The sequence below is a fragment of the Pteropus alecto genome, unplaced genomic scaffold (genome assembly GCF_000325575.1).
Source record: "Pteropus alecto unplaced genomic scaffold, ASM32557v1 scaffold50, whole genome shotgun sequence".
Lineage (NCBI taxonomy): Eukaryota > Metazoa > Chordata > Mammalia > Chiroptera > Pteropodidae > Pteropus > Pteropus alecto.
This window is the reverse complement of record NW_006431918.1, coordinates 18058695-18080489: the sequence shown is the minus strand read 5'-3', so window position 1 is coordinate 18080489 and position 21795 is coordinate 18058695. Positions and strand designations below refer to the sequence as shown.

General features: G+C 33.0%; 1 protein-coding gene across 7 annotated transcripts in view; it reads right to left on the bottom strand.

The window, feature by feature from the left end:
* Positions 1-21795, bottom strand: part of LOC102889295 (probable ATP-dependent RNA helicase DDX60) — an 87559-nt gene that overhangs the window by 33101 nt on the left and 32663 nt on the right. For all 7 annotated transcript variants that reach the window (XM_015585128.2, XM_025042985.1, XM_025042982.1 and 4 more), the window contains 11 exons: positions 20136-20394; positions 18818-18984; positions 18139-18297; positions 14010-14159; positions 11704-11823; positions 10443-10538; positions 7778-7893; positions 6832-6974; positions 6622-6731; positions 1458-1562; positions 762-890 (listed from right to left, as the gene is read on the bottom strand). In XM_015585128.2, the coding sequence (XP_015440614.1) occupies positions 762-890; positions 1458-1562; positions 6622-6731; positions 6832-6974; positions 7778-7893; positions 10443-10538; positions 11704-11823; positions 14010-14159; positions 18139-18297; positions 18818-18984; positions 20136-20394 (1554 nt within the window). The remainder of the gene's footprint in view (positions 1-761; positions 891-1457; positions 1563-6621; positions 6732-6831; positions 6975-7777; positions 7894-10442; positions 10539-11703; positions 11824-14009; positions 14160-18138; positions 18298-18817; positions 18985-20135; positions 20395-21795) is intronic.

Below are 21795 nucleotides of genomic sequence, written 5' to 3'. Positions count from 1 at the left end.
AAATGATGCTAGTTCCACTATGGCAAGAGGTGGGGTAAATCAGTTTTTCTCCATGTCATTTAGAAAAAATCATTGCCAAATACATTGTAAAAAATGTTTAATGACAAAATAAGCAGAAGGAAATATAAATTAATTGTATGATACGTCTGAATAGGGAGAAGGTTATCTCAGTTAAAATATAATAGAAAAAAAAATCACATGAGAAAAGTCTAACATATGTCACTCTCCCCGCCCCCAAATCAGAAACTTCAACATGTGGCAATAAAGCAAATTTGAAAATATAAAAACCATCAACTCACTTAAAATCAATATGCACAACTTATATGACCCCAGGTTGAGGATTTAACATACAGTTTCTACAAATTGAAAGAAAAATCACAAAAGGAAAAAAATCTAAGACAAAATAATAAATAAAGGAGCAAAAAATTTTTCTCAGTTACTATTACTGTGATCCCAATGTCTATACTGTCACAGTATCAAGGACACCAACTCCGGGTAGTGACCCTCTATTCTTATCTGTTATATCTAACAGGAACCAGTAGCTTCTGGCACATGTTTTAGGAAGCACAGAGGATGTGACAAAGAGTAATTTCCTTTCTCTCGTTTTATTCTATCTCAGAATCACTAGAGTTTGTGCTCAGCCTGAAATTCTAAAATGAAAATGGAAGATTTCAAAAAGAAAAATAAAATGGTAATGACTGAACAATGTAACTCAAGAAAACAATGAAGACAGCGTGCTTCACCAAAAACGTAAAAATTACCTCCTCTGCATTGCCATTTTTAATCCAATTTGTTAATTCTGCCTTCAAGCTCTCTTCATATTTTCTAGCATCCAACTTTTTAATGACTATTTTATTCTTAAAATGAAGGAAGTTTTCTGGACACAACTCCTTGAAAAGAAATAACACAAAATTAAATAAAACCATGCAAGAAAATCCAAAGATATTTCTCAATTATGCATTTCGTTAACAGCATTACAAACTTCTTGAGAATACAAACTGTTGAACTTTTTTTTATCTCCCTGCAGTTTCTAGTACATAAACATATTAAGGTGGATGGTGTCTTCAAAGGAAAGAATGCAGAGCAAAACCAAACAGATGAAAACAGACAGCAATTAGGGCATAGAGAAAGAAGGGAAGTACAAGGCAAGAAAATGGAGGAATTTCGATCCTCCATTTAGATGTAAAAGGAGACTAAAGTATTACAGTATCTCAGAAATTGAAAGAAGAAACATTTTCAGAAATTCAGTGACATTACATCCCATTAAACTAAAACATGAAATATTAGAAAGAATAATGTCTGAAAAGGAACAATTGTATTTTGGAAAGAGTCCTTTGACAATTTAAAAAGATCAGATGAAAGTGATTAGAAAGGGTGAGAGTTTGTCTCTCTGAACAGCAGTGTTACCAACCACTATAATAGAACTAATTTGAATTAATTGCACAATTATTATTTACCTGGGCCCTGGGCCAACTTTCCCAGAATTCAAACATGGTATCATAAAGCTGGACAGTTTCTCGAGGTGAAAGGATAAGATCAGAAGGGAATCCATATCTTTCAATCTACATTTAAAATAAATTGAAAAATTTAAATTTCTTTTATTTTTTCTATGTTCTATCCTTTGTCTCATAGACACGACCATGAACCCAAAGACATTGAAAACAGACCTTAACTAAAATGTTTGAAGGCTGATAAGTGCTAAATGCAAACAAAATACTAACCAAGAGTGTCCCCAATTTACTAAAATAAAAAAATTAAAAAGCCTCCAGAAGGTTTTGTATTATTTCCTAAGACCTTTGAATTGGGCTAATTCTTTATGAACTGCCTCTACAATTCAAACTCGAGTACAGGAAAGCTAAAATTTTTGCGGACTCAGTTTGGACAAGAAAAAAGAGCTCCAACCAGCAGCTGAAACTGAAATTGTTTTAATTCCTAATATGATTTTTTTGCCTTTGAGTACCGAGCCAGGACAGGGGGCAAATTTTATTTGCTTAACTTGTAAGATCAGAGTTGGGTCAACTTTAAGACTAAGACTCTCAGATCACTGTCAAGTTACCCAAGGAAACTTCTCCCCCAGGTGACTGACTTGATTCCTCTTTAAGCTTTGTGGATATGTGTGCCATCAGTATTTCCATAAACATTTGAAAGCATAAATAAAACATCTACATTCTCAAAAAGTTTGCACTGTAGTATTTTCTACTGGTTTCAACCACTACTGTTATGAATCAATTGCCCATGAAATCATAATCTCTGAGATGCTGATAGGTATTCTTCAAAAGAAAAGGGTGTGTGTGTTTTCATAGGTGTTCTAATAAATAGGCTTTTTCAAGGTTTCCGATTGGAAACGTTAAATCTCAAAGCAGAGACTAGAGTATGCAGATTTGTTCAAAATTATTTTAAAATAGGATACTCGTTTTAGTAAATAGCTGTTAATAAGTTACAAAACTCATTTTTGGAAATTTGGGGCTAAAAAAGCCATTCCAAACACAACACAGTTGAAAAACAAATTGGTTGACTGGAAAGTACAATAGAGTTTAAATAAGAAAATCTAGTTCTAATTCAACTTAGAAATGCTAGTTCCTCATCCATAATATAAAAATTAAAATATCTGTGTTCCTTCCTTACAGACTGGTGTAAAATCAAACAGGATAAATATATCAGCACATGTCATAAACTTTTAAAACTAGTAGATAAAATAAGTCCTGAAGATCTAAGGCACTATGTAGTGATTATAGACAACAATATTGTATTATAAACATCAAACATGCTAGGAGACAAGATCTTAATTATCCTGCCACAAAAAAGAAATAATTATGTGACTTGATAGAGGTTTTAGCTAAGGTACGATGACCATTATATTGCAATATGTAAATGAATCAAATCAACATGTTGTACACCTTAACCTTACACAATGTTATATGTCAAATATATTTTAATTAAAAATCAATTAGGCTTTGAATTAAGCTTGTAAAAAATGTTGGATGCAAATAATTACATGGAATTGTCATTTAGCATCTGTCAGTTTAAGCACTGAAAGCTAGCAAGAGAGTAAGGACCACATTATGCCAAAATAGTAAATGAATATATTATTTTTGAATGTCATTATTACTACTTGATAGTGGTAACGTATTTTACCTAAATTTAACAAAAGCAAAATAAAAGATTTTCATAATTTTTAAGATTTAAATCTTTCATTTTGGTAACTAGAGTGCTTATGATTTCTTAAGTCTCTTAGCCTTGGACAAAAATCTGAGTTTCCTCACTTCTCAAATGAAGAGCAATTCTGCATGTGACATAGATTTGTTGTAAGAACTAAATTAGATAGTATATGCACTAGGCTAGTAAAATAATTGGTGCATAGTTGATGCCTCAACTATCAATGTAATTGATTAATCAACTTACAGTTAATTTTTTAAATTAATTTAACAAATCTATGGCTAAAACCTGGGAATTCAATTCAGTTATTCTCCACCACACAATAACTAATAAGCTGGCAAAAACTGAGCCAGCCTATGTAGAAAAGGAAGGGAAGTAAAAGGTCATAGTGTATTACAGAATTGTAAACTTGAAACTTACATAATGCTATTAACCAATACCACCCCAATAAATTTAATTTTTGAAATGGTACAGATTTGTATCATCCTTCATTTTAAAACACAATAGTATTATACCATGATGTCAGTTTTAGAAATTGCATTGTCCCTAATTCCATAGGTGACAGTGAGCCTTGATCCATGCTGAACAGAGACAGACAACAATTCTCTCAAGGACTTTCTGGGGCTGAGCGCTCTCCAGGAGCCAGCAGCTGTTCCTGTTTGGCATAACTGGTGGCAAAGGCCAAATCCCACTTTTTGCCAGAAACAAACAGTATATGGATCGGAGGCAATCCCTCACCTCAGTTGGATCAAGGTCAGCTCACTCATTCTGCCCCGCATCTTCCCTTCTAGAACCGTTTCTACGGCAGAGCTATAGAGGACACGACCAAGGTGGGTGGTCCTTTTCTTTATGTTGCCACAGTTTACTATGCTTTTTCTTGCAACTCAGTTCTTTCATCTTAATCTGAAGTGATTAATCTTAATCATTTTATACAATGATTATTTACTGATTTGGAAAAAAATGTACTTGCTTTTTATCACTGCTACTTTAGAAAGCCTCCTACATAAACACATGCTACACACACAGCTGTCAAAACATATGCAATAACGTCCAAGCCTTTGTCTTTGTTCATCCTGTATTCCTGTTGCAAAAGTCCAAAAGTCTTTAGAAGATTAATACAACAGCATGACCTTTGCAAAAGTCATGTGAGATCAGAGTACATAGCAGTTCCACTGCTTTCCAGTTACTCCATTAATAGCTACTGAAAATAGAGAAAAGGCACTGAGACCAAAATGCTAATCTTGCCAAGTATTCCAAACCATTGCGCTTGCTGCTAATTAAAGATAACCAGCCTTGAACCATCCCATGCAAAATAAATAATTTTTAAAAATACTACGTTGTTTTAAAAATGCCAGGTAATGATGGAGAAAGGAGAGAAAAGGAGCGGGGAAAGAGAAAGGGGTCTTCAATTATTTATATGTGGATTGTTGTCTATATTCTAATTTTAGGGTGTGACTTAGGTCGCTAGAATTTTGTCCGAATTTTAGTTTTATTTAGATTTTGGATTAGGCCATTGCCACACAAAAGAGAAACTTCTATACTAAAATCCTATTAGAAAATCAGCATCATTAGGATTCATTCAATTGTTCTGAGAAGCCATTGCATCATAGCCCAAAACCTATAAAGTGATTCTCATTGATTCCCTCATTCAGGTATTTCTTCAACAGACCATTCAGAATACTGGAATCAATCTGAGATTGCACCTGGGCCCTACAACTTACTTAATGGTGCAACAGTAAGTTACTCGAGTTCTCTGTGCCTCACTTTCCTTGTAAATTGGGAATATTAATAAGGCGTTCATCCTGAAATCATTGTGATCATTAAAAGAGACAAATTATGTAAAACTCTTAGGATACAAAGTAAGTGCAAACTCAGTCTGGCTATCTTTATTTAACAGACATTTATTAAGCACCTTTTATATACATAGCAGTTTGTTAGGAACTGTAAGGACACATAATTTGTCTCCAAGGGGTTAATTCTAGTACAATAAAGAAGACAAGCATGTGAACAACTTGGTAGTAAGCTGGCCATGATTTCTGTCGTTTAAGAAATACAAATAAGGTGCTACAGAGAAATTACATCTGGCTAAAAAAGTCACAGGTGGTTTCTGAAGTGGTTTCACATTAGAAGAGTCATAAAAGATAACCAGGATTAGGACAACTGACATTTGGCATCTGCGGGGAAATATTCCAGGAACAATATAAAACATGAGGGCATCCAGGTAAGATATGTCAAGTGAATGAATAGAAAGGACTTTGGGGTCAGGTCATAAAAGACCTTGGAAGCCAAGCCTGGAGCTGTGCATTTAGCCATCTGCGAAGGAAAGCCACTGAAGACTTGTCAAAAATCAGAATTATCTTTATTAATTATTTATCTAAATTAGCTTTGTGGGTCTAGAAACATTATTTAGACAGAAAATGGAACTACTTTCTGTGACCCCAAATATTTTAAATAAAGTTTATATGCCTTAATAACTGTCAGATAATTCAGACAGAAAAAGTTGAGAACCATATGATTTCAGTCACATACGGGATATAAAACTGAAAGCAACAAACGAACAAGACAAACAGGCAAAAACTTATAGACACAGACAGTAGTTTAGTGGTTACCAGAGGGAAGGGGAGGTAGATAAGGGTAAAGGGGGTCAAATATATGGTGATGGAAAGAGATTTGACTTTGGGTGGTGAACACACAATGCAAAATACAGATGATGTATTGTTGAAGTGTACACTTGAAACCTACATAATTTTATCAACCAAAGTCAACCCAATAAACAATAAAAAAGAAGACAACGTGACAACAAAATTTAGACTATATTTAACTTGCCAAATCTTGCAAGAAAGACAAACTATTGACTAATTATCACGTTGAGAGGCAACCAGATTTAGAATGGGCTATTCTTGGGAATAGGATGAGAAATGAAGAAAAATATGCAAGAAAAATCAAAAAATCTTCCCCTACTCAAACCTCAGTATCCCAAATGAGGTCCTCTTAAGATCTCCATTTTATTGCTTCACTACCAAAAAATCAAGTTTTGATTGGCATGTTAACGAAAAGTGTCTTCTTGCTTAACCTAATTCATTATGACCAGATTATCACAAGTACTAAGTGTTGTCTACATATAATTGTAGCTTCACTAAAAATTAGTTTCAGAAAAGTAGACAGATAGACATGGTCTTTGAGAAGAAAGAAAATGGGCAAAGATAACGTCCAAGAATAAATAAAATTAACGAAAAAACTTCAGGTTAAAAACTTCAGTCATTTTTAAGCTTTGTGGATCCAAACACCATGGAGGAACCAATGAAAACTATAGTTATTCTTGTTACTTTGAAAACTAAGGTTAAATATCTATTATACAGTATCTATGCTTTAATTCTGATAAGTATCAACTAGGCAGCTTTTGCATTGTGATATATACAAATAATTTATATTACTTAGAACAAATATGGCTGAAATATTACTCACATGATCTGTCGTTAGTGCAGCACATGGGTGAAAATGATCAAAATAAATCTCATCGTGTTTTACTGAACATATATGCTTCTCTAAATCATTGTATCTCTCTCCATAGAGCACTAAAAATGAAGAGCAAGAATTCCCAAATGAATGAACATACAATGACTGGAATAATTTTAAAGTATAGGATAAAACTCCTTATGAATATGTCAAACATACCAAGTCTAACTTTATATGACTGCTTCATTTGCAAGTAGTCTTTGTGAAAATTGGCATGATAGCCATCATTTCTTTTAGAAGCAATATTTTTTTCTATTATACTGTCTGTTTGTTTCCAGTACCGTTTTACTGATTGTAGCCACCTTAAAAAATAAATGTACATATTATTTAAGCAAAACATGGAAACACTTCCTGTGACATAAAATATTTTAAATAAAGAAAATGTCTTGTGTCTTAAAAATTATGCTTAAAGGAGCAGGCACTGGAACCTGACTACCTGAGATTGACTCCCAACCTCCTCACTACTAGCTGTGTCTCTTGTTAAGTCACTTAATCTCTTTAGGCTTCATTTTCTACATTTTAAAATGGAAATAATAATAGTAGTAATAGAAATAGTAAATCATAAGGGTTGTTGGGCATTTAAATTAAGTTAATATATGCAAAGCACTTAGAATAGTACCTGGCACATAGGAGTCTTCGATATAATTATTATTATAAGTGGGCAAAAATCTAGCCCAATGACAAGAGACTTTCAACGAATAAGGCTTTGTTATCTTTCTAAATATCTACAAAGTGGGACAATATAAGAAATCTCAAGGCACTTGGGAAAATGTGTCATTATTCTATTTTATTTTTATTTCTTGGTAAAGGACAGAGAAAAAGGAACATAAATCAATCACTCTGGTGAAGTTTTTTGAGATGTGCGGGAAATTTCCTACTCAGTTGCAGTTCTGGCTGGGAGAGTCCTTGCTTTTCTTTTATAGAGTGTGGCCTTGCTCAGCACCTGTCAGGGGGTGCGAGAGAGACTCTGTTCCTTGAATATCCACAGATAAATTAACAAATTCACTAGAAATTTATAAAACTCTTCAGAACCCTTATATAAATTATGACGCATGAATGTTCAAAACAGATAACCATTCTATCCAAACTGGAAGCTAATGCCTACTCAGTAAGGTGTTCAGGGTTGCTTATTGTAGCAGAAAGAGCCAGAAAGGGACATCGGATCATGACAAGGAGATGCTCCCAAATTTCTGCTCCAATTTCTCCACCAAGACAATGGACCTATTAAAGACAAAAATTTCTCTTAAAGTTATTTTTAAAATAGCACATGAAAATAAGACATGGACACCTATACGGTCATACATAGTTTCCTGTTATCTTTAATCCACTGTGCTAATTATATTATAAATAACGACAAACTCAGGCAATAGAAAATCTTTACACATAAGTTTCCCCTAATCCCCATAACCAATCTCTCAATGATTTCTCTTTACTTTACTTACAAAAATTTCTTTGTAATCTTGCATTTCTCTCCATGCCTAATGCCAGCCAAGTCATCATCACATCTCATCTGCACTAACACAATATCCTGATTTTTCTCCTAGCTTCCCCTCCCACTCCATACATTCTTCATATCATAGCCAAAATGATATGTCTAAAAGACAAATTAGATTAGGCCAAGTCCCTAAATAAATATATTCAATATCTTGACATTACATGTGGAACAAAATATAATCTCCTTAACAGAGTGTGAAATGCCTGTCATAATTTGGCCCCTGCTAACCTCTCTAGCTTCATCTCAGGTCACTCTTCCCCATCTTGCTGTCACTTTGTCCCAGACATACTGGCCTTTTCTTTATTCCTTGAATAAAACTTTCCTATTTAGAGATTTCACATATATTGTTCCCTCTGCTTAAGATTCTCTTATCCCCTCTTTTCAACCTGTACAGAGTTCGGCTTAACGTCACTCTATTAGAATGACTTTTCTGATGGCTCATTCCAGACAGCTGTCCTCCTACCATCTCCCTGCCGTTATCACAGTCATGACAGCCTACTCTTTCTCTTCACAACATGTACCAATGGGGGCTGGCATAGTCATTAGTGTGCTTAATTAATTCCCTTTTCTCGATTACTCTGTGACCTTAGACCTGGGCATTCCCAGCACCGACAGTGCCTGGAACTGCAGAGGTACTCCTTAAATACTTGCTGAATAAATAAGTGAATGTCTTTTGACCAAATAAAGCAAATTGAAAGAGATTCATGGAGGATTCTCAAATGCGGTCTTCTTTAAACAAATTAAATTATGACACTTGGTGATCAACTGGAAAGGACTTACTATCAGAACCAGATAATTTAAAATTTTTTCATTACCCTTTGACTTTGCCCTGGTCAATAATATACCACACTGTTGAATATTAACTTTATGCTTTGTACTAGGTAGCACTTTCCCCTGACCCAACCAGAAAAAATATTAGCCTTCAAAACCTTTCAGCTTTACCCTTATATAAAAATGACATATCATTTCAGAGTTTTGAGGTTACAGTGTAATTCAAGGTTCTAGATTGCAAAGACAAAGTTGTTGAATTTATTTTTCGAAAAGGAATATTCAAGACCCTCAAGATGCAATATATATAGATTATCCCAAAATCAATATCGAACAAATCAAAAGCACAACCTGTTTGGTAGCTCCAAGTTTACAACAGGAAAAGTTAAGTTAAATGTAGACATCATCTTTTCTCCTTTATGAAACAGACTACATATATATACATATGTATATATATGTATATATATGTATATATATGTATATATATGTATATATATGTATATATATGTATATATATGTATATATATGTATATATATGTATATATATGTATATATATGTATATACGTATATATATGTGTATATATATATGTATGTATGTGTATATATATATCTATGTATATATACATATATCCTTTTTAAATGTTTTAAGTGTCTTTGAATAAATGTTCCTAATAACGCTGCCATAAAATTTTTCTAAATATTTTCTATTTGACCCTATAACTCTCCATTGTTTTTTACCCTGCTCTCTCTGCTAAGGGAAACCAACCTACACAGACTACTTCAAAAGGGCTCCAATGCTCTCTGGTTCCATTGTATTTGGCCAAGGGAACAGAATAAGAATGAGGTCTTTATCTTATTGTCTCCCTTTCAATAGGATATGGTTACTTTGAGTCAGCTATGTCCCTCAACTAAAGTAACTACTCCCCCAAAATGTGGCCAAATCAATCAGAATCTCCTTTCAAGTTTCTATAACTGTTTCTTTACCTTGTCCCTTTAAGTCTAGAGGTAAGCTAATAGCTCTGAATTACTGCACAAACCTTTATAGTTTCACTCATACCTTTGGAAAACATTCTTCCTGAATGTATTCTGAGTGTGCCACTTGTTTGAAGTTGGGACCATGACTGATAAAATAACTTACATAAGTAACATCATCATTAGAGCCTAAAATCCTTTGCTTTAGAGATCAAAGAATGGATTCTGACATCTGTCCAGGAAAATTTATGCCATGATGGTTATTTCTGCTCCTCTGAAACAGCAGTCACCAAATGACAGGTTCCTCTCCCATACAGAGAGCTCTGCAGCATACACCGATATGCCCTTTTAAGTCACAACAGGAAAATGGAACCAAAAAGCTAAGTATGATTCACTGGGAAAACCATTGAAAAGGAAGTATCTACCCAATGTTACCCCCATAAAAAGGGGCAAATGTCCTGAGGCACTGAAGTTCTTCATTATAGCATTTGTGAATGCTAGGAAACCAACCCAGAGAAATACTACCAAACCTACCTCATCAAATATAACGTATCTGATTCTTTTCACCCATGTTTGGCGATGAGGAGCTAATAGCAGAAGTTCAAGGCAGGCAGGAACTGTAATAAGCACCTAAAAATAATAACATTGTATAAACAGAATTTTTAAACACTTACTGCATACAGACATAAGAATATAAAGGATAGATTTACAACTCCTGAATATACCAGCTGATAAATAGGATATAATATTTTTTCTGAGAATGTTTCATTAAAATTGTGATATATGAGTTGGAACCATATGAAATTGTAATTTTACAGGTCAAAATGGTAAAATATCATATTTGAAATTTAAATCCTTATTTATGAGCATTCAAAGTAATAAACATAGAAAAAACTCATTGTCACAGGTTTATTTCTTCAAAATCTGACCCTGAGATACAGTTTAGAATGAAAAATCCTTGTGAAGAATCAACAACTATGGAAGTAGGGGGAAGCAGGATAGGGCAGAGGTTGAAGCTAAACTTCAAAATAGGCCTGATGAAGACTTGGCCAACCTGGTTCAAAATTCTGGAGTGAATATTGGCTATCAGAGCAATTCCACATGAAGCTGGAATAGACCAGTGTTTATAACCCTGCCTAGCTCAGTCACATGGTATGGACAATGGAGCCAGAACTAGGAGAACTAACAGCCAGCATTTGTCTTGACCACACTCCCATATCTGGGCAGCAAGTCCTTTCTTGAAACATGATCTGGGAAGCGCATCTCCATGTCTATCATACAATATTCTATAATCACATTTTCACTTTTTGTTTAGTCTTACTGGTTTCTTTATGAGTTTAACAGGAGGAAAACTGTCTGTGATTTACTTAACACCCAGTTTTCTACCCATAATATATTTTTTAAATTATCATGACTATCCGACTCATCAAGAAAAGTAAGAGAATTCTACTTATCAAGAAAAAGTAATTCTGATTAGGAATTGGTATTTGTTAACATATTTATAACATTGAGTTCTTCAGATCATTTTACATCGAGTTGTAAACCAAGATGATGCAATGAACTATATAACTGAAATCAGAAATCAAAATATAAGTGTCCTTTTAAAAAGGTGAGTTCTACTTCCCACTCTTTGGAATGTAACAATATCAAATTTTCATTAAAGCCATTTCACCTTTTGTAAATTCAAGAAAACTATTTCTATAAGGCCTTATGAAGATGTTAAATTTCTAGTGAAAAAGACATATAAGTACTATTATTCAATTTGATAACATATGTATTAATTAATAGATCCTACCTGACAGTTTAGGGTTTCATGACGATAATCCCTTGTAAAAACACCACACAGAGATTCACCACTTGGCATATTTTTGGTATAACGGTTGTAAACAGTTGCTGCCACTTGATTAACGAGGGCCTGATTGACAATAGAAGAGGTTCATTTATCACATAATAAAGTACAGTCAAGACCTCAGAGAACAACAGAACTATGAAAATATGTCCTGCTACGAGTGCTGAAAGCTTAGTATCCCTTCCAATACTCGCCTACTCTAAACACATTAACATGCTCTGAGATGTTTAAATAAGCATGTGAACCTCAACGATAAACCTCACCCTGAAGTAAAATGGGGACAACAAAATGGCTTCATTAGAAGGAAAAAAAAAACAGGAAGTGTTGCCCACACATCAGGAAAAAAAAACCCCGATATCCAAATTACCAAGGATACTTGTAAGATAACTGTGAGTCTGCTATAGAAGAAAAGTCAAGTAAGGGGTAGTCGAGGGAGATTTGTGGTTCTTATGTTTGAGGACTTCCCCCAGACATCTTAAGTTTGAATATAACATGAATAGGTAGAACAATGCTCTGGAACAAGTATGTAGCCTGTGAGTGTGAAAACCTATGAACATCTATTTCACACTTCATGTGGAAAAAAAACTCCACATAAAATAAAATTTAAATTTTAAAACATAAGCGTAAAGATACTAGAAAGTGAACATCTTTATTTATTTTTATATATTTGAGCACACATGGAAAAACTAAATGAAAATATTGATAGATCTACCTATACAAAGATATTAATAAAATATTATCATTAATATGACTACAATATAGTAAAAAGACAAAATGACAAATAAAAGCATATTCATTATAATTTAAAAAGAGTAGTATATTAATTATACAAAGTTCTGATAAATTAATAAAAAGACATTCCTTTCCACATAGGAAAAAATAACAGGGAAATGCATCTACAAATGGTTCGTGAATAAATATCAATGCCCAAAAATCATATGTAAAGATGCCCAAATCACTACGAGTAATAAAAATTCAAATTTAGATGAGGTAAAAGTTTTCACTTATCAATATGACAAAAACTTTTAAAATGATATAGGAACATGGGAAAAGATGAGAGAATGTATACTGTCATATACTGCCAGTGTAAATAAAAATGGATTTAAAGTTTTAGAGGTCATTTGGCAATATGTATTGTGTTGACTTGCCAATTCCACTTCTAGTAAGCTTAATTTTTCTTGATATAATTTATTAATTTCCAGCAATGAGCACTTACTGCTTTCATAAGCATGAAAAAAAAAAAAGCTACACTAAAATATAAAGTGCTAATTTTAACTAATCATATCGATCAATCTGGTTCTGAAGCTGACCGCAAGTCACTCAACACTATACATTTTCCTAGAAAATAAAATGGAGTCTGAATTCATGCTAATCTGCAGAATTACAGTTATCCCAAATAAATCTGCCTTTCTTAATTGTAATCACATTGAAAACAAAGGGCTGTGAATGAAGATACACAAACTGATATTTCCTGAAAATCAAACTTTCACCTAAATGACAAAAATCATATCTTGTTTTTAAGTTCAACATTATGCAGTTCTAGACATATGGCTGAACAATCTGGCTTGAGAAATAGCAGTCACTAAGGCCCAACAGCAGATTAGATACATCCCATAAACTCTGCAGAGGCAATATGAAGTTCTTAAGCGACTCAACATTGCCCAGCGAGGTGTGGGTATTTCTGTAAATTCATAATGTTGAATGACAAGATCGCAAGACCAGACTTTTCCTCCCAATGGTTTTAAGGAAAGTATTATTTTGGCCTCTGGAACTAAAGAGAAAATGCAGGCTAAAAAATAAATTAAAACTACTGGAAACTGAACAGATTGGTGGTTGCCAGAGGCAGGGGCTGGAGGAGGAGGTCAAAAGGGACAAATTTCCAGATGTAAGATAAATAAGTTCTGGGGATATAATATACAGCATGGGGCCAATAATGAACAACATTGTCTTGAATATTTGAAAGTTGCTAAGAGAGTAGATCTTAGCTATTCTTATCACAAGAAAAAAAACTGTAACTATTTGAGGTGATGCATGTTAACTAAACTTATTATGATCATTTCACAGCATATACATATATCGAGTCATCATGTCGGACACCTTAAACAATAAAATGTTATATGTCCATTATATCTAAATAAAACTGGAAAGTACATAAATTTTTAAAGAAGTGAAATAGAATCATGACTGCATGCATTATTTTAAAAGAGGAGGATCAAGAATAAAAGAGAAAATTAAAATCACTTGAGTACTACCTTCGTTGGTGCAACATATACAACCACCCCTTCATTGCTCTCCTTCAGCACTTTCTCCATGCAGTAGTAGGAAGCATAGGTTTTGCCTGAGGACGTTGGGGCAACGATCACTGCTGATTCATTATTATCCACAACATCCAGGAGCTCACGCTGCAGGGTTTAGAGCACCATTTGTGTCACATTTGTGTCAACAATAAGAACAGCTTGTTACCAAAACAAATATATTAATACACTGTTAATATAACTTTCTGAACCTCAAATGTAATAATTGGAAGTAAAAAGAAATAAAGAGACTCACAGGAAAATTTAAAGTACTATGATATTCTCTCAGAAGAGAGAATTGCTATGTTTTTGAGGAACTGGAGGTGGGTTTGTGTGTGAAAAATGGAAAGCGATTTTGAATAAAGTATCTTGTTATTAGAAAGATCTTTTTTCTAATTATTTGTCATTGATTAAGTGCAGATGACTTTGAGAAACTAAGTTCTAAGAAGTAGCCATTATGTATTTTCATGATGGTAAAAAAGTGGCTAAGAAGAAAAAAATAATTCATTATTTTATTACTTATCTTTTAATTTCTACACAGGACAGGCACCTATTTTGGAGGGCATGTGGGAATTTCATCCCTTCAACCTATCCTTTAATTCATCATGAGGGCTGGTCAATAATCATAAGCCTGTATGATGGGCGCTTTGTGATAAAACCCTCTGGAGCCCCAATATGCATATTCTCTTAATGTAAGTCCACTCTGAACCACACCTCAGAGTGAAGTGCATCAAAAGAATTGTAATATCTGTGGCATTAATGAAGAGCACTTACTGCCTTGTGTCCTGCACTGAAGTAAGCACTTGTTCTCCTGCTCCTGTAAAGGAGCAGGAATTTTTTAAGGTACCACATTATCATCAACATAAGAAAGATAAAGTAATATCAAGCGTGAACAACCATAATATATGAAACTAGAAATCAATTACACTAAGGAAACTGGAATATTCACAGATATAGAAAGATTAAACAATGTGCTACTCAATAACCAATGGGCCAAGAAATGAATCAAAAGAGAAATAAAAAAATACTTTGAGACAAATGAGAATGGAAATATAACATACCAAATTTATGGGATGAAGCAAAAGCAGTTCTAAGAGGGAAGTTCATAGCAATAATGATTCCAATAACAACAAAAAACTGCTAGAACTAATTAAAAATCAATACACAAAATCAATACTCAAAAATCTGTTGCATTTTTATATACTAAAAATGAACTATCAGAAACAAATATTAAGATAACAAGCCCATTTACAATTAAATCAAAAAGAACAAAATACTGAGAAATAAATTTAACCAAGAAGGTGAAAGTCCTGTATACTCAAAACTAAGACATTAAGAAATTGAAAAAATTATATAAATGTCTTACCACTAAGCTGTACACCTGAAACTAATATAATATTGAATGTCAACCGAAATTGAAAAATAAGAAAATAATAAAGTCTATTTTAAAAAAAAAGAAATGGAGGAAGATACAAATGAATGGAAAGATGTTTTATACTCATGGATGGGAAGAATTAATATTGTAAAAATGTCCATGTTACCCAAAGCAATCTACAGATTCAATGCAATCCATATCAAAATTCCAATGGTGCTTTTCACAAAAATTGAATACACAATTCTAAAACTTGTATGGAATCACAAAGGACCCTGAACAGCCAAAGCAATCTTGAGAAAGAACAAAGCTGGCGGCATCATACTCCTTGATTTCACACTATATTACAAAGCTATAGTAATGAAAACAGTGTGGTACTGGCATAAAGAAAGACACGCAGATCAAAGGAACAGAACAGAGAGCCCAAGAATAATTGATTTATGACAATTGATTTATGGTCAATTGATTTATGACAAAGAACCAAGAATACACACTGGGTAAAAGATAGTTTCTTCAATAATTGTTGGGAAAACTGGACAGCCACATGCTAAAGTGTGAAACTGGACCACTACTTTACACCATACACAAAAAGTAACTAAAAATCAATTAAAGATTTAAATGTAAGACCTGAAATCATAAAACTCCTAGAAGAAAACATAGTTGTTAAGCTCCTGACATAGGTCTTGGCAATGATTTTCTAAATCTGAATCCAAAAACAAAGGCAACAAAAGCAGAAACAAACAAGTGGGACTACATGAAACTGAAAAGCTTCTGCACAGCAAAGGAAACCAGCAACAAAATGAAAGGATAACCTACTGAATAGGAGAAAATATGTGCAAATTATATATTCGAAAAGAGGTTAATATCCAAAAATAACAAAGAACTCATACAACTTAAAGGCAAAAAAACAAATAATCCAGTTCAAAATGGGCAGAGGATCTGAATCAACATTTTCCAAAGAATACATACAGATGGCCAACAAGTACATAAAAAGTTCAATATTATTAATCAGTGGGGAAATACAAATTAAAACTACAATGAGACATGACTTCACACCTGTTAGAATGACTAGTAATCAAAAAGAAGAAATAACGAGTGTTGGCAAGAATGTAGAGAAAAGGGAATCTTTGTGCACTGTTGGTGGGATTGCAAATTTGTGCAGCCGCTATGAAAAACTGTATAGATGTTCCAGCAATTCCATTTCTGAGTATTTATCTGAAGAAAACAATAACACTAATTTGAAAAGATAAGTGCACCCCATATTCACTGCAGGATTATTTACAATAGCCAAGTTATGAAAAGAACTTAAGTGTCCATTAATAATTAAATGGATAAATAGTGGTATATATAATTACACTCTATATAATGTAATATTATTCAGCCATAAAAAGAATAAAATCTTGCTATTTGCAACTTCATGGATGAACCTTGAGATCATTATGCTTAGTGAAATAGGCATTATGCTTAGTAAGAAGATGATAAATACTGTATGACCTTTCTTATATGCAGAATCTAAAGAAAAAAACAAACCAAAGTTCAGATTGCTAACCAACCAGAGAGCCAGAGGTGGGGGCCAGGCATGCAACAAATGGGTAAAGACGATACTAAAAATAAATTAATTTAAAATAAATAAGTAAAAGCCACTATAAGGAAATATATAAATTTTGAGACCCACAATTATGACTAGCATTAGATTACCCTATATTAGAATGAACTGTGTGAGACCAAATTTTCCTGGGTAATTAAAGGGAATATATATTACTCTCTAGGTTCTGACTGTGAAATTTATGTATAGGAAAAAATGCCTATGACCCAGAAATGTGAACCTAGAGTCAACAGTCAAGGCAAACTGTAACAGTTGGAGGTAAGACTAGGTCTTGGGGCTGTCTGCAAAATCAGTGCCGAATAAAGAATCTCTCATCTCATTCCGAATTCCTCTGATTCTCCAAAGCAAAATCCTCAGGGCAGATCATTAGAGAGAAAGTCTTTCATTTTTGTGCTAAGTTTAAAAGAACATCAACACTAAATCATCCTAGAAAGAAAATGCTATATAAAATAAAAGAAAACATATCTGATATTATCTTCCTCAAAATAAAACAAAAAAGAAAGATAAAGTCAGATTCTGGAAAGGACAGTCTATTAGACTGAATCTATGCAATAGCATTTTTGTGAGTAAACATGTTCAATTTATTAGCAACTTTATAAAGTTCAATCTATGCAGAAACACACCATTTTATTCCAAATTTTATATCCATAAATATTAATTTTACATTTATTTATGGAATAGCTACTATGGTCACAGATGAGGCATATAAGTATCTAAACAATTGTCTACGTGGTTTAAACTGCCCAAATTTCTCTATGTACACTTACATACTTTCATATGAAATCCTATTGACACTAGGAAAACTTGGAAGCTACTCCTTATGATATAACTGGATAACACAGAACTACAAAAATATACATGTGAATTCATCACTGTACCTCCAAGGAGATGGTCTATTTATGAAAAATGAATGAAATGAAAATTTTACTTCCTTTAAGTTGGAAAAAGGTCCACATTTTACATTGCCAATGACAAAATAATTTTAAGTAACATAACTCAATATTAAGAAGTTCATAATAAATATAATATGTAGAGCCACAATAATGACAAGCTTCTGAGATTACATTTAATAATAAAATACAAAAATGTTTGATTCCTTCAGTCGTTACCTGCCATGTGTCAGGAATAAAATCCTGAACTCTGGGATCTGGATCTTTTCTCTCATCTCGAATCAAATAATGCCCCATGTATTGTAGTTGAAACCGAACCGGCCCAATGCCAACTGAATATTTATTCTTTTTCTTCTCTTTTGTGTCATCTCCTGCAACCTAAATTATTTTAAAAGTCTATTTTGAAAGCGATTTTCAAATTATAACAGCATTTTTACTCAGTTTTTATGAAAAAAAATCATTTTACCAGTCTTTACATTTTGTAATATTTATTAAAGAATTTCTTTGTCAACTAATCATTATCTTAACTATGAGTAAATTAGCAGACATCAATATTTTCAAATATCTATCATGCGACTTATAGCTATAATCTGATATTTAAAGACAATTCACAATCACTATATACTGTTCAATGTTTTTGTTATTTACTAGAATTAAACACAGGATTAGTTTTAAGGGTCCACAGATAATCTGGCATTTAATATTTGTCCAGACAAGGATTTGTACAAGCCTTCTAATTCAAGATTACTTTAAATTTGGGCAGCTGGATTACTAATAATGATTATAAACACAGAGTAAATATTTTCAGATAAAAAAATCTAGGAGAGGTAACTTGCAACATATTTTATGTATACCTAATAATTACTCTGTTAAAACGGAGCTATCCTGAAAATATTACCTCGGTTGGAGATAAAGAATTTGCCAACTCATCAAATCCTAAATACTTAAGACATCTGGCTATGAGTTGCACATCTGCCTCTTGTAAAAGTTCTGGGTATTTTTCCATCAAGGAGTGGATCCTTTTCATCATTTGAACAGCTATACTTAAATCTTTTGTAGTTTTACCTTGGCAAAGAATAAAAAATAAAACTGTTATAAAGACCACCGAAAATAATAAATGTTTGATTATCCAAGATTAGTCATCGAAGCTATTAATCTGACCTAATTAAATTAACTATATTACTTGACATTAATAGAGATTTTGGAATACAAAGTACTAAATAAAATAAAATTAAAGTGCAACTATACACACTTCATCATCTTCATGGATAATTGAGCAGTAGCTGTGTAATGCTGGAGATAAAGAAAAAATCTTGTAGTTCATGATAGAAATATCACTAAAGCTACAGTTTGTATAAATTGTATAATCTCTTCTCCATCTATTATTTTCATGCCTTCTCTACAACTTCAAAGGAAAATATTCAGATGACTTTAAACATCTGGTTAAAAACTTAGCAACTTAGCAAAACTTGTTGAGTTCCACTATTGACCATAGATAAGTATTTGGTGTAATCACTGGAGCCTCTCAATTCAGTCAGCCTGTTACAACTGCCAGATACAGATATTGCTAATTCCTCTTTATTTATTTATTTATAGTCATATATATTCTTTTTATTCCTCCTCACTGCTCATCTTTCATCATACTTACAATGTTAGGGCTGTTTTTGATTTCACCTGTCTTCCAATCAACATATACATTATCTGTTTAACAAATATTACCAAACACCTACCGAATGCTGTTAAGTGACTACAAAAGAAATTTTATACAGAATTCTTAGTCTTCCAAGAGGGTAAGTCACTGTTATTTCTGATCTCTCTCAGTAGCACCCAACTTCAAATCCTGATTCAACAACTTGGTTGGGGAGAAATACATAAGCCAAATCGTAACACTTCTCACTGTAATGGAATCCACAGTGAAAGGCTGACTTTGCGACATACAGCATATTGAAGTCAGTAGAATGAAGTCGGGGGAGGGCAGGGCAGAGAAAGAACCTGGTGACCATGCATTGAATGGATTTGCAACTGGAACCCTCGCTGAGATTTCATTGCTCATTGATAAAATAGAGGTGAGAATACTTAAGAGGAATTTTTTAAGGATAAAATTATATAATGCATCTAAGGCTTCTAACACAAATCTCGACTTATTGAGTGACAGCTATAATCATTTCATTTTTTAAATTAATTCTCCAATTCATCACAATAACAGAATCACATACTTTTTTCTTGGCCTCTGCAATGTTCTTTCCAAGCTTTCAAGCAGGCAGTAAGCCCTACCATTTCAACTTTAAATTTCACTAGGTTACTTTTACACAATTTCAAAAAATCTTCCAGGTTTTTTATTCCAGACTTTAAATTCTCTTTCAATTCTTCCTCAATAGAAAACGACAAAACATTCCATTTTTTCTCTTCTTTTTGTTCTTCCTTGGCAAATAACCTCTTCTTATTCTCTCTAGTAATTATTTCAGCCTTGGTCTCCTGGCCAAAAAGAAAAGAAACATTCCATGACGTGAATCAAGCTGGAAATATTCCAAGATGATATTTCATGAATGGGATAATATTTTTAAGTGCATATTGATTATTTTGACCACCATCCTATTTTTGAAGAGGCACAATTTTACTTTGAATCTGTTTCTCAAAATTAAAGCCTCTTTTAATTGAAAACTTATGACAATGCATTTTAATGAGTATAAAGACTGTGCAGATAATTTTCTAGGTTCCTGAGTGGTCTAGATCATAAATCAAAGAGTAAACATAGCAAAAGCAGAAGCGGCAGGCCACTGCTTTTTTTATGTCTGGTTTTTTTAGAACTGGTTTTCCTCTTCCATTCCTCCATAGTCACCATTCTATCCCCTATTGATACTTCTTATATGAAGCCTTTCCTAACTCTCCAAAGCTAGGCCATGTATTCTTCCTCTGCTTGGGCATCTATCAAGCACACATACCTGTCATACTTCCTCGCTACATTAATTTCCTTGAAACAAGAATGTGTCATAGTTGTCTATATGTCCCAAGCACAAAATATTTAGTTCATAATGTTTGATGAGTGAATAAGGAAATAGAAAGGAAATGAAGGAAAGGAGTAGAGAGAAGAAACAACATAAATACAACTTATTTGCTCTATCTACATACGTGTTTCCAATCGACTTAAATGCAACATAGACCCACTTTTACTATACTTTTACCAATATGATGTATTAATCTGCAAAGACAAATTAGAATTTTGTTGTATTCACAAGAGAATTCTGACAAAGCTTTCACTATTGTGGTTATTTATGAAATTGATATCTAAACTTTGCCTATAATGAAGTTAATTTTAGTTGTCATCTCTTTCTCACCAATAATATTGAGCTTCCCAACGTTTTAATCTTCCAAATGCTTTTATGCCAATACCGTACTGTCTTGATTACTATAACTTTGTAAGATAGTTTGAAATCAGAAAATGTGATGCCTCCAATTTTTTTTTTCTCAAAACTGCTTTGGCTATTTAGGGTCTTTTGTGATTCCATACAAATTTTAGAATTGTCTTATCAGTGTCTTATGGTATTCATTATACAAGTCTTTCACCTCCTTGATTAAATTTATTTTCCAGTATTTTATTCTTTTTGATGCAGTTGTAATGATATTGTTTTCATAATTTCTTTTTCTGATATATAAATGCAACAAATTTTTGTATAATGATTTGTAACTATACTAAATATATTAGTTCTAACAGTTTTGGGGTGGAATCTTTAGGGTTTTCTACATATAAAATCATGTCATCTGTAAATATAGTTTTACTTCTTTCCAATTTGGACCCCTTTTATTTCTTTTTCTCGCCTAATTGTTCTGGTTGGGATCTCCAGTACTATTTTGAATAAAAGTCACAAGAATGGGGGC